The sequence below is a fragment of the Prionailurus bengalensis genome, chromosome X (assembly GCF_016509475.1).
Source record: "Prionailurus bengalensis isolate Pbe53 chromosome X, Fcat_Pben_1.1_paternal_pri, whole genome shotgun sequence".
Classification (NCBI taxonomy): domain Eukaryota; kingdom Metazoa; phylum Chordata; class Mammalia; order Carnivora; family Felidae; genus Prionailurus; species Prionailurus bengalensis.
Genome location: NC_057361.1, coordinates 102,440,344 through 102,455,019, shown reverse-complemented (window position 1 = coordinate 102,455,019; position 14,676 = coordinate 102,440,344). Strand labels below are relative to the sequence as shown.

Here is a 14,676-nt window from a genome sequence, read left to right as displayed (position 1 = left end):
ATCTTAACATGTTAAAGACCATAGTCTTTTTTTTTTTAAGTCAATTAGTAAATTCTTTTTCAAATGTTGGCTTTCACCCACCTCTAAGCATGAGTCCCTTGTCTAAGAAAGGTTATACACACACACACACACACACACACACACACACACACACACACACTCATTCTCTAGCTCAGCACACACTGGTAATGTCCTTCCTAGCACTCCTTATAAGTTTAATTATTTTGTTTACCCCACTAGATCTAGGAGGGAGGAACCTTATCTATCTTCTTCACTGTTGAGATCTCTAACACATGCCTAGCACATAGTACTCATTCGAATGTATCCTGGATAAATAATGCAGACATTTTAAAGAGCGTTTAACCCATACCAAAAAAAAATTAAAGTAACAATGGTCACAAGTTTCTATTTTAAAGTAATAACCCAATTAGGGATTTAGTCTCATTTAAAAATACATGATTTATTAAAAATATAAAATGGCAATGTTCTCTATAAATTAACCTCACCGACACATGTTAAAGTCTGTGATGATGGATATGTTTTCTAAGCCATTTATAGCCACCCTCCTCCTTTAATTATAAAAGATAAAACATACAACATACTGTAGGTTTATTTTTATTCAAAAAGTTACTGTCTCAAGACATAAATACAAATCAGAAAACAGTACAATTAGGACAATAGAATGTGGAGGACAACAGGTTAGAGTAATATATAAAACATTTTTAGCTGGTTGAAAACAAAGCTGTAAGAACTGCTTTCACAAAGAAGTACTCCTTTCAAGAGTGAGAAACAAAATCAACTTAGGTTTAAAATCATATATACAGTCCTCTCAGCAGTTCTAGTAAATGCAGTGGTGTGAAAAACAACATAGGCAGTACTTTTTGCACATAACAATATTTGTAGATGGAAAATCTGTTTAGACAAGTCTGGTTTCATTTGTTATTAATCATGATTTAATAAAACAATTGTACTGTATCATGATCTTTTAGCTAACCTATGGTTTTTGGCTACCACAGCCCAATGCTTGTTGATTTCTGACTCTAAGAACTGGAAGCCTTTTGGTATTCACCCATCTGAAGATATTCTCGTATTGCAAGCATATTAAGGCATGGAATGATTAAAATAATATACCTCAAGAACTGAGAGACGACTGACAAAAGATAGATATACATGTAATATAAGTTAATATTTTGTTTTAAACGATGTCTAGCTGCCTAAGCCTCGCAAAATGAGTTGATGTCAAAATGGCAAGTAGCCACTTTCTGTTTTAAACTAATTTATTTGTGAAAGGACATAAAATGAAGTTTAAAGCTTAGCTTTCAAAGAATATTATGGGTTATGAATTCTATTATCCCATCTAATTTACATACAGAGGAAATGTACTGTAACCTGTTAGAAGTATCTTTAACCTGAAGACTGCTTGCAAAGACAGATAGATAAAACAATATAAAATACAAATTTAAAAATCATTTTAAAGCATGAACACTCATGCTTTTCTATTTTTAAACATTGTTAAACTTTCAATATATTTCTGAAACCTCATAATTTTAAGTTGGAATTTAAAAGTAAGAAAAAACTAAACAAACTGCGCAATTATAAAATCAGCACCAATTTATATATATATATAATTTTATTTAAAATTTAGATCCCTATTCCCACACTCTAATAAGCTGTATAATTTTTGTTTAGAATTTTTCTGCAAACATACTACAATAAGCTTCTTTTATTTGGAGACAAAATACAGTGGCACTACTGGAAGGAATATCACAACATTACATTTTTATCTTAAAGGACAAGCAAACTTTCAGGGCTGATAATGGGATAAGCATGTTTGAGACTGGTTACCTTCTGGCAGTTCACTGCATCTGGATATTTCTGAAAAGTATAGAGAAGCTCTTGGATTTTAAAAATATCTTAAAATACATTTTAGATGAAAAAATTGTAAAAGTTCTGCTTATAAGTTTACTTTTCTCCACAATTACAATATTTAAAAGAAAGCTTTGTTGATTGATGTTTTAAGCATTTAAATTTAGAATGCTAAAAACAATTCTATCCTATAATTTCAGGGCAGGGGAATAAATTCATCCTTAACTTTGTTTCTTGGATGTAAACAGAAATCCAGCAGAGGTCATCATTACTTAGTACACCCAGTAAATAAATGTGAGAGGATTCATGTCTGTACCAAATGCCTCTTTAGATTGTTATATTTTCTTTAAAAAAAGCATGAAATAATTGATTCAAAAGCCAACTAACAGCGCATAAATAAAATATTTACTTTCTAAGAAAAACTGTAGCTTATCATCAAATTGTTTACTTGTCCTTTACTTTTTTCAGGCAAACAAAACTGCCCCTCAATGCACTTGATCTTGGTAAGCGTAAGCATGTCATATTCTCCTTAGAGAAAAATCTGTACAGAATTTCACTGTATCTACCACACTTTATTTTAAAACTTCCTCTTCCACTTAGAAAATGACTTCACCACAGATTTAATTGTGTACTGGTATTAAAACATTGACACCCCAAGAACCTAATGAGAGAGAAGAAAAAAAATCTTGTTAAAATTGTCATTCATTTCTTTGTAAAACAGATCTGTATATGTTACATTAATATTTGATAATACTAAGTTTAATAATATGCTAATAAAACCACTTTGAAAAATTCCCCTCCCTTCAGATCTTGAATTCTAAAATTGAAACGACCATAAATATGTAATGAAGTAACAACATCAGGCCTACTCAAGATGCTACTTACCTCACACATATAACTAAGAGCAGGGACCATGTCTCATGTATAGGTTTATTCACACCGTTGATGCCTAGATAATGCCCTGAACACACAGGCACTCAACATTTGTTGAATGGACAAATGAATGTGCTTCTTTACATATACTTCTGGCACAGGCTCATTGGAAAGAGCTTAAGAATGTCTTGCAGACTTGGTATTTGCACTGTGAAGTGGGTATTGCTTTTAAAAAGGCATTTGAACACACGGACTAAAAATATTCAAGAAGAATACAAGTATGTAGAAAATCCAGAAAATCTAGTCCAAGTCAATGAACAGAACTACAAATTTTAATAAGTAATGTGAAATTTGGGCAAAGTAACTTACACTGATGCTTTTTTTATACCACTCCAGTTGGGAAAAGAAAGGTAAAATCTAATAATTACTTGTCACTAACTGAAAAAAGTAAAAGCATATGATGAATGGAGCCAACTCTCTCTTGTTCATCAAACAAAAACAAGACATAACTTTTTAGCTACATATACTAAAAGTTAGGCTATTCTACTAAAATTCCAGCATTTACTAGGACAATTAAGGAGTATTTTTAAATACTATAATGAGCTAAGATTGGGATTACAGGGTTCTTACTTGTAAGTGAAAAATCATTTTTAAAAAAGTTACTGAACTCAGTACTTGTTCAGTACTCACTTGAAGGAAGTGAGTGTTTCCAGACCAGGAAACAAGTATCTATCTGACTGCAGCCTCCTTATAATGAATTATCAAGTAAAGTATTTGGAATTCCCAGTAACGTGAACAAAGAGGATAAAATGCACCCCACTTCTTACCTGTCATTCACCAAAACCACCACCACTGCTCACCCCTTATTCCCCCCGACCCTCCAATAAAGTTTAGGATTCTCCTTTTTTGGCTAGAGTCAGAGTTCGGGTGGTTAGAGTATTTCCACCAAAGAAGCCTACATGATGTTTAAAGGTCCCTTCTAGCCATAATACTCTGTGACTTTGGGTAAGGAAACGTCTGATGAATTGAAGGATAAATCTTACTGGCAACTCTTAGTGTAGAGTATGGCATGAAGATGAACTCACGTTCTTTCCAGAATGCCTAACTAGAAATCATGTGAACATTTATTTTTTTGCTTTTGTACAGATTAGGTTGTAAGTAGATTCTTCTATAAGAACACAAAGTTAGCTCCATTAGACTGAACACTTCTTTTACCAATTTTATACTACAGATAATTCTAATATGAGAATCTTAACATAGAAGAATGACACCAATGATACTTATTCTCTTTTTGTGCTAACAAACATCTGTTTCTGATGTTAACATTAATAAACACTTAAGCATATCTTTAAAAAGTATAAACAGCAAGCTTTAGTGTGTCGTGGCAATAATGACCCACTAGTAGCAGAGAGCGACTACTGGCACAATGAAATAAACCAACACCGCTTCCAGACATACAACTCACTAAACCGTAAGTGCAAAATCTTGTGTATATGCAACCCAAACCGAGCCGCTCAGTTTTGATGCTACCACTTCTGAATCTTGTGAATATCATGGTACAAAAGACTGTTTAGGATGTATTTAGTAATAAAGCATCTATACAGGATATTTTCGTTATTTTACTTAGAAGAAGAGAATCTTAGAACTGGGTATAAGGATTTAAGTCTCAATTTTACTATTGTTTTGATGACTCACTTATCACAGGCTTGAGTTAAAAACAGATGTAAGCTATTGCATAAAGGCAAACACAGATTTTTACATTTAAAAATTTCTATTATTCTATTTCTTAAGTTATTGTTGAGACAATATGAGGTAAAGTTTAATGTATATTTTAAGATAAATTAGTATCAACTTAATACATATATTAACTTAAACATATATATAAATATACATACATTTATATGGTCAAAGATAACTGAACCTTGAAAGATTACTGGCCACTCAGTTATGTGACTGCTGCCATCATGTGGTAACACTATAAAACTACAGAAACAGATGCATGTGCTCATTTTCCTAATTTTAGTGGAAACAGCTCAACTACTATCCTCTTAGTTATAACATTACCTATTCAACAAGACACAAGAATGCCAAAAAAAAAATCCTATAAGTAACAAGTAATTATTAGGTTCCTATCTGGCTTCACTCAGCTTGTAGTTTCTCTATAAGTTGCCAAAAATATATACGTATGGTTTACATTGCTGTTTCATTATTTTAGTAATCTCAAGTGAAGAACACCTTTTTGCAAACCTTTAGGCTCACTTTAGGTGAACACATGAAAAAATAAGAGATCTCTAACTGCCCTTATCAACTACAGTTAATCATTCCAATTTCTAAATTATGTTCTTGGTGTTTCTTCTAAATGATGTCTGATTTTAGTTCTGGAAAGTACAACAGCAGAGACAGCATGAGATTTTTTAAATCAAAAGGAACTCTCATCAAATTACTACTCTGGCACTAGAGTTGTAAGACTGAACAAGCCGATGAACCATTTCTTCAGTCCCAAATTTGCTTGAGTGTAAAAATGAGGTCCTACCACCTTTCTCACACGGTAGCTGAGAGAATCCATCTAAATCATGCCTAGCACAGCATCAGGCACATTATGCTCTCAAATACTAGCTCTGTCCCTTTCACTTCAAAGGGATAGTCACTGTGAACTAGAATACAAACTCCTGGAGGGCAGGGAGAACATCAAACTCATTTTAGCACCAAAGTCCAGCCCAATAAATTGTTAGATTAATGCATTTCATTATAACTGCTTGAAAAGATTCTTTTAGTCCTCATCACAGTCACCACCTTCACATTTTATTTAACAAACTGAAGATACATATCCCTGGATTATCAGGGAACCGTACACTTCAAAATGCACTTGAAACTATAGACTTATAGGTAGGCCTAGCTCACTTATGCTATTGAAAGTATGGTCAGCAGAAGCATCAACAGCACTTGTGAGATGCAGAATCTCAGGCCACACTGCAGACCAACTGAAGCAGATCTATAGTTGAATAAGATCTCCAGATGATTCATATGTGCACCAGAGACAAGAAACACTGATTTAAAGGACATCGAGGTGGCTTATCCAAAGATTCCTACACCTGCTGCTCTGTGACGGTGTGTCCTGACTCAGGTAACTGGCCTTATTAATCTAGTCTGTTGGTGTGAGCTAGTTTGTTAAAATTTTCCCAAGAACTATCTGAAGCAGATTCTCAGGTGAGGAAGGGCTAGGAGAGAACAGCAGAAATTGGGGCACAGAAGGCAGGACTCAGAGGATGGTCGCCTGCGGTAGTAAGGGTTAGGAGGAAGGAGCACAAATGGGTAGACGATAAAAAATGAGATGGAAGGGGACTTAACAGATTTATTCATTTGACAAAACTAAACACCTATTATGCTGGGCAGAACTCAAAATGAATAAAATCATCACTGCCTGGCGTTAGGCCTACTGAGCGAAATGTAATATCCTATTTCACTACACAGGTGTGGTAATTACCAAATTAAAAATGTACACAAAGTGGTACAAGAGCCCCCCAAAAAAGGCATTTATCTGGAGGGGTCAGCAAAAACTTCATAGGTAATGTCAGAACTATTAAAGGATGAATTCACTAGGAGAAAAAGGACAGGGGCAATTCTGGCAGAGAGAAAAGCTTATACAAAGTCATGGTGTCATGAAAGAGCATGGTGTGTATGGGAGGAACTATAAGACTTGGTATGGCTGGAGAGCAGGATACATGTAAGGAAAAAGTCAAGGTTAAGTTGGTGAGGGAGCAAGAACCCAAAAATTTTTGTTTGTCATGCTGAGGATCCAAAATTTTTTCTTAATGGCAATGGGGGGGAAAAAATCAATGAAAGGCCCTGAAGTTATGAGGGAGAGAACCAGATTTGCATTTTAGGAAGGTGACCACAAGAGAAATATAAAGGAGAAATATAAAAGGAAATATAAAGCAGTGGCAGCAAGAGGCAGTCTAAAGGCTACTTGCAACAGGCCAAGTAAAAACTGAAGTGGACTTGTACCAAGGCACTGTTGGGGACGATATGGCAGTGGGGACAAATATGAGAGGTACTTAAGACACAGTGAGAATACCTAACAATAACCAGTCTCTTTCCCCTTCTCTTTATTATCAAAGTTTATTCAAGTTCTATGTCTTACTATGTCTTCATATTATGATTATGGTTTCTCATTCATCCTATCCATCCATAAATGCCAAGGAAATATTTCTGAAACACAATTCTGATCATGCCATTCCCTCATTCAACATCCTTGGATGGGTAACTCAAGCCTACAGAAAGAGTCCAAATTCCTGAACATAATACTTAAGTCCCAGCTGGCCAAGGATTCAAGGGTACTTTTAAATCTGTCCCACCACTGTATCACCAACCCCCCCTTCCTCCTGAAATCCCTTCTGTCTGCCTCTATTTCTCCTGTCCAACTGTTTTTATCCATTTTCAACGTGCTGTCCCAGCTCTTCAATCTCAAACTTAGGGATTGCCTGTACTTTTGATTTTGCAATCCTGGGGTACATTTAAATGGAACGTACTGATTCATCCATAATTGAAGCTGGATCAAAGAAATCGGGTTTCAGTTCTGTTCTTTCTCGTCTGTTCTTTGATGGTGGCTAAGGAAAAAAAGAAAAGGAAGAGAGTTGACAATCACTCTATCTATAAACCAGATAGCAGCTGAAAATATTGAAATTATCATTAAGTGCTCACATGACATATATAATTGCAAGTGTACGTTACAATATTTTAAATACTGTATATTAAAACTACAGAATGCATAAAAATACAAAAGCAAATCATTCACAAATAATTATTCTGAAAGATGAAAGCTAGAAAACTCACTTTTTTTGTTTTACTTTTAAAAAATGCCTCTCTCAAATCATTTTCCTTTACTATTATTTTTTATTATTTATTTAGAAGAGAGAGAGAGAGAGAGAGAGAGAGAGAGAGAGAGAGAGAGAGAGGGGAGGGGGAGGGGCAGAGAGAGAGGGAGAGGGAGAAAATCCCAAGCACCCTCTGCGCCGACAGCGCAGACTCTATCTCACAAACTGTGAGATCATGACCTGAGCTGAAATCAAGAGTCGGATGCTTAACCATCAGAACCACCCAGGCGCCCCTCAAATCATTTTCCTTTAAAGACGCCGCATTACACAACTCTGAAGAGAACCCATGGTAACTGATTTCTTCCTTTGAAGGAGAACACAGCATAGTATACTAAGAAATAGAATCAGAAGACCTAGTTTATTAAGTCTCAGCATTATTGTTTCTTAGTTTCATCTCCTTGGATGGGCTAATTGCCTTAAGTTTCAATATCCTCAATCCTCCCAGCCTACCTCACAAAGCTGAATGAGGTATGTGGCAAGATGAAATAATGCAGAAGCATTTTATGTATGATAAAGCCCTAATCACATATGATATAATAAAGAATATATCCTTATATATGTATTTAATTTCCAAGTTTAAGTCTCAATACCAGGGTAGTATCAAATTACTAATGTATTGTTTTGATAATGGCAAATAAATGGAAAATGATAAGGTGATATGATACTTAGTATAATAGTAAGCAAAATGTAGTCTTTAAATCGATATATTCTTAAATTAATCTGAAAATCTGCCATCTTAAACTAAGAGTTAACAGCCTCATCAACCTCACCCTCTCCCCAATCCCTTCTCATATACCTAAACACCTAGCAACTATTTTATTTAATCTTTCTCCAAAACTTACTTTTCATGGCAGGTATTTCCTCTAATTCCAACTTAACTTCCAAAGGATATTAAATGAAAATCATACAGAAATCATTAAGTTTCTTACCAAGTCTATATCCATGGTGTCAAAATCCATTCCCTCGTTAAGATCTTCAATCCTCCCTTCTGAGGACATCATAACATCTTCAACAATTGGCTCTTCATCATCTTCCATTAGGCTTGTACCACGCCGACTAGAGAAATATAAAACAAGGTCAAGATCCGAACCAATGTTGTGACTATTAATATGCTGGCAGCAACTATGTAGCTCTCTATATTGAAGTGTAATGGAAAATGATGGAATTAAAGGTCAGGGAAAATGATTAGGCATTGATCATGTCATCAATGATGTCAAAACCCCAATGTTCACTGGTCTAAAAATGCTAAGGAGTTGTTTATTCTACATTACTTCAATACATTTAGCTTGATAGTTCTGATATCCCATATAAAAGTTCAATGAGAATTTCCCACATGGGGACAAGATACCTCAAATCCTTTGTGAAAGTAGGCAGGGTACAAATTAATAAACAAATATAAAACAGAGACCATAGAAATGACATTTTCAGAACACAGATATTTTTCACTAATATACAGTAACTTTACCCATCACTCACTCGAATTCACTCAGTACTTAATGTGTACCAGGCACTCACTCATTCATTCACATAGTGCCTACTACATGTCAGGCTTCTTTTATAGCCTATGGATGCAAGCAAAACAAAAAAGGAGAAATAAGACATGGTTCCTGCCCTCAAGGAGCTCACAGTCTACTACAGGAAAACAGAAATAATTAACTGTAACAAAATGTGGCAAATATTGCAAGAGAATCATGTACCAAGGGCTATAAAAGATTACTGAAAGAAGAGATTAATTCTGCTTCAGGAAGAAATAAGTAACATTTATGCTGAAACTTGGATTCTCTGTCCTACAAAAATCAAAACTAAGACATATATAGAAAAGTAAAATAAAAACTTAAGACCAAAAATTCTGTATGTTATCACATAATCACAAGGAATAAACTCAAATGTCAAGTTCACAAATTAGCCCAGACCAGCATAGAGGAGTCAACATAAGAGCAAAACTGAAGGCAAGTAGTTCCCCAGTTTGGCCAATATTTCCTTCTTTTCTCACTCATTTAAAAATTCCCACCATCACCAAAATCAATTATTCACTTACAATTTACACAACTTATGTTGAGTCTTTAAAAATAATATAAAGATAGCAAGGCATGATGTCTCATCCAGGCTACCTGGAGAAATATGTTGACAATGGTTCCTATTTTCTAAGAGTTCTGGACAGTTAAATGACAATTTTATTGTATCTGGTAAAGGCAACTGTGAAGGAAATATGTGAATCATATTATAGAAAACCAGAAATCTATTGTGCATCTCATTTGGAATATAAGGAAGATACATGTGATATAAACTATAAAAAAAAACAAAGAGATAATTTGGAAGTATTTCCAGTTGTAGAGCAGATGCCGTTACAGAGAAATCATTGTAAAACAAAAATATTTTAAAGTTTCAGGCAACAGACTACTTATGGCACCACAACCAAGACTCCTACGGTAATAATTATTTAAATGAGATAATCTCTTACAGTCAGCTGGGGAAGTTCAACAGGAATTAAAACAAACTTCAAATAAAAGAATAATGATAAATGGCACTGAGTAATGAGCTGCTACGGAAGATCTTAGAGACTGGCAGAAAACTTTCAGGGGGAGAGATAAGGACCAAATGACTGTACGGTAGAATTCCAGAATGTCTGAACTGGTGACTGGTTGGAAGCTAGGAAATTAGCTATTGAATCCAGCATGAAACAAGAACATATTAAGGGGAATGTGGCCACGGGAAAAGAGAACAGAGGGCAGAACCAAGTCATAGTATAGATGATGACCCTATCAGCCAAGTCAGGATCAGAATCTATACATGTGATAGAGTGTACCTAACTGTAGAGGTTCCTAAGGCCATAACTAAGGTGAATTCTAATAGGTTACCAAGCATGTGATAAGTGATCACTTCTCAAGAAAAACAGGTGAAGTTCTCATCATTTAAAAACAAAATGAAACAAAACATTAATTTTAAAAAGAAGTAACAATTACTATCTCCCAGTATTAAAACATATACCACATTATGTTACAAATACAAAACTTTCAAACTCAAAACTTAAATAATCAGAATCATCATATCTTCCCTTTGTACCAATCATCTAAAGACTGATTTTCTGCCATTTCTTCTGGAGCCAAAGCTAATAAAGATTCATAAAACCCTCATACAGATTCCAGTAAAAACAAAGTATTTATAAGTTATACTACAATTTTTTTTTTTGCATTGGACATTTATTCATTCAACGAACATTTGCTTAGCACGTTTTATGTGCCAAGCACCAACAGGCAATGAAAGTGGTCCCTGCCCTTAAGGAGCTCACAGTCTAGAGAAAGGGACAAATTCGTAAACAATTACAGTACAATGTGGTAAGTGCTGTAAGAAATATGAATACACAGAGTGCTATGGGAGCACAGATGACCACAGCTTCACTTAAGGTGACACCCGAGCTTATTCTTTCACAGTGCTTTTACCACCTGCCAAGGAATGGGGGGTATCATACTAGTATGTAGGCAGGGGGCATATGTTTTGAAAGATCTTGCATGCCATGAGCTAAGGAGTTTGGACTTTATCCTGTAGGCAATGGGGAGCCATGGAAAGGTTTTAAGTCAAAGAGTTACATGACCAGATTCTTATTCTACAATAGTCATTTTTGATGGTAGTTGAATGATGGAGTGGTGGGGGGGAGTGAGGGGAGGAGTCTGGTGAGAGGATAAATGGGAGATTTGAGGGAAAGAAACAAGTTAGAAAGCTAATACAATGGTTCAGATGAGGGATGAGGGCCTGAACTAAGCTGGGGAATCAATTAAGATGTAACAAAACTGAATTTTTAAGCTATAATTCTGTGTACCAAAATAAACAAGGATTCAAATTTAACCTTTTCCAACAGATCAACCTAAGATTGGCCCTTTAACTAACTAGTGAATATTTAACTTTGGAAGTTTTCTTCTGTTGGAAAGACCAATTTTTAGTTCCTTGATTATTTCAGCTTACTCTAGAGTTTGCTGAAATTTTTAGGTAAGGCACACATTAAAATATGTGAAAATGAATTAGTGAACTTCCTAGACTCAGACAATAAGGCACTCTCACTTACATGGCATGCTGGAGATTAGTTCGCAGTTTAACATAGCTCATTGCTGCTCTCTCCTGCTGTTGCCTTGCTTCCTCGTGTTGTCTTTGAGCTAACATCCATGTTACCTGCGTGCTTCAAGGAGAATTTTATTCTTCTTTTAACTTAACTTTTTTCTATATAATTAATAAAGTTATAGTACAGAAAATAATCAAATGTACTTACTTATAATCAAGAGGAGTTTGATGATGTTCAGTCTGCATTGGATAGACGCTCATGAAGCTATCCTCAGGTCGTAATCTTTTGGGCTCTCTCATAATCGTTGAGGTGAGTTGTGGTGTCTGCATCATAACTGGGGTGTGCAGTGTTTGTTCTCTGCTTAACCACATACTGTCACTACTACTGCTTTCTTCAGCTAAATGAGAAAATTGATGGCAATAAAGTTCAGTAACTAATTTTGACGAACGAAATGTCTCACATAACCTGTTCAGTTCAACAAATAACTGGCTGTTTTTCCCATGCTAGTGCTTGAAACAGGGGGATACACCAAGGTATGTAAAGTGCAGTCCCTGTCCTTGGAGACAAAGAAAACACACACAATGACAACACGGTGTAAGTGCTACAAGAGAGGGGAGCACAGGTGGAATGGGAGCAATGAAAAGGATCAGAGCCAACTACCCAAAAGTGACTTCTAACTATAGTAGATACTGCGCCAACCGTGACATTTGCCAGGCAGGGGGAAGAACATAAACAAAAACACAAAAACACTGAGGCACGAAACTACAATGACTGAACCATACTAACTTGCTGACATTCAGCAGGTTTTGACCTGCAAAGACGGCAATTTCATATGGTTCAGACTAAGAGTTTGGTACTCCTAGGGCAAGTGGCAAAAGGTAAGGCTGGATAAAGAGGCAGGAACCAATTTGCAGCAAGTCTTACAAGCTGTGCTAAGGTGACAGGAATGACCACTGAAGTTTTATGGAAGGGAAGCAATGTGGTTCAGTTACGGGTCTTAATCAAAGTATGTGGTGGCAGTGTAGAAGGCAGACTGAGGAACATGAGGACTAGTGAGCACACGAGCTAGTTAGGAGGCTAGGTGGGAAGAGAAACGGAGACAATGGAAGAATGATTCCTAGTTTATAGGATGCTCGCCAACTCCAAGGGGAGCACAAATCCATATACTGGACTAACAACACTAGATTTCACACCTGCAAAAGCTCTTTGTTTTCAAATCTGTAGATGCTGCCATGATTAACAAAAGACAAATTCACATGCAAGTGTTACTGAATTCATAGTAATTTTTTTTAAATCACTGATTTGGGAGGTGAAATTGTAGCACTTGAGGACGGACTGAACAGGAATTTGCAGGAAAACGGTTTTATTAGAAAATTACACATGTGCATACAGAGGTGTTTTTAAGAAAAGAGTGGAAAGAAAAATGTACTAGTAGCTAATGCCCTAGTAACAAATAGATTAGATGTAAAATTTCACAATCTGCAATATAATTACATGACACCTTAAGTTCTACTGTGTCAGGCTCCAATTCTCTCTTCAAAATTGCACTGATCTGGACAATCTATCAGTAGTCATCCTTCCAAGCTACTAATGCCCCAATTTCTATGGCTTTCTCCAAAAATCTGTTAAAGAGTATTGACTCTTTCTGTAAAAGTTGAACTATCTGGTTTGATCATCTACCCTCAAGATGTTATATAAATACCAATTCATTTGTGCTCCATGTAGTCTATAGAAAAGGAGAGATCTGATGGCTTGGCATTAAGCTGTTAACTACTATTTGTTCAGATGAGAAAAACTTGTAGTGATATGCAGGATATATCATCTTTTAATTGGATAATTTTTCTACTTAAAAAAATTATTTTAACTTCCTATAAACCACTAACCCTATTTTAACTGGTCAGGAACACTGTACAAGAGATTTCCCCACAGACCAAGACATTGGAACTGTATAACCAACCAAGTCTAGATCTAAGGGTACCAGTTGTAAGTTCATGCGTTTCTACTACTGGACAAAAGATACAACCATTAATCCACAGACAACCAAGTACTGAACACTATATACCTGACGATGGCTGAAGAATTATGTGGCAATTAGAAAATACGGCCCCCAAATCTTTGACACTCCTCACATTAAGAGGTGGAAGATTTATGTTCCATCCCCTTGAAGCTGGGCTCTGACTGCTTGGTCAAGAGAATATGGTGGAATACGCTTGGTCAACAGAATATGCTATGCCACTTTCTGGCCTTAAAAAACTGGCAGCTTCTACTTCCTGTGTCTCCTCAGACACTTGCTCTTAAAGCCCAGTCACATACTGTGAGAAAGCCAAACAGCCACATGGAGAGGTCACACGTAGGCGTTCTGGCAGACAAGACAGTTAAAGTCCAAGGTGATAGCTAGCACCAGATACTATCTATAAGTGACGGTGCCTCCATAGGATTTGTCACCAGTCTTTGAGTCTTCCTAGCTGAAGCATCAGACAGACACCATGTCCCTTATATGTCCTAAGTTTTGGGGTAGTTTGTTATTCAGCAATAACTGGAACAAACTTTGGCAACTCCACTAATTTGTTTAAAGGTTCCGAAGGAGAGGGAAAAAGTCCCCAGGCCCATTATGAACCAGCCCTACAGTGCTAGGAGTCCAAGAGATTCAAGCACCATAATGTATTCTTATTTCTAAGATTCCAGATGGAAATTTGTATCTATACCAAGTTCCTCATGATAAATGACCTCTTCACAGAAACTCAAAGTCAGAACCTCTCTGAATTTGTTGCTCCACACTTAAATAATCTGGTTTCTTAGGTAACATTAGCTCTGTAATACTTAGTCCATATCCCCATGCATATACAGTGTAGCACAGTGATTAAAAAGCATGGGTTCTAGGGGCACCTGGGTGGCTCAGTCAGTTGAGCATCCAACTCTCGATTTCGGCTCAGGTCATGATCCCAGGGTCGTGGCTTGAGCCCCATGTCAGGCTCCACGCTGAGCGTGGAGTCCACTTAGGATTTTCTC

The 14,676-nt window shown here is 36.1% G+C and overlaps 1 protein-coding gene across 7 annotated transcripts in view; it reads right to left on the bottom strand.

Annotated features, from left to right (window-relative positions):
- Nucleotides 1–599: 599 nt before the first annotated feature.
- Nucleotides 600–14,676, bottom strand: part of STAG2 (stromal antigen 2) — a 138,355-nt gene continuing 124,278 nt past the window's right edge. For 4 of the 7 annotated variants that reach the window (XM_043570617.1, XM_043570619.1, XM_043570618.1 and 1 more), the window contains 5 exons: nt 11,875–12,064; nt 11,674–11,784; nt 8,543–8,669; nt 7,269–7,346; nt 600–2,527 (listed from right to left, as the gene is read on the bottom strand). In XM_043570617.1, the coding sequence (XP_043426552.1) occupies nt 2,504–2,527; nt 7,269–7,346; nt 8,543–8,669; nt 11,674–11,784; nt 11,875–12,064 (530 nt within the window). In that variant the 3' untranslated portion in view covers nt 600–2,503. The remainder of the gene's footprint in view (nt 2,528–7,268; nt 7,347–8,542; nt 8,670–11,673; nt 11,785–11,874; nt 12,065–14,676) is intronic. The other 3 variants (XM_043570621.1, XM_043570622.1, XM_043570623.1) reach the window with 1 other exon arrangement.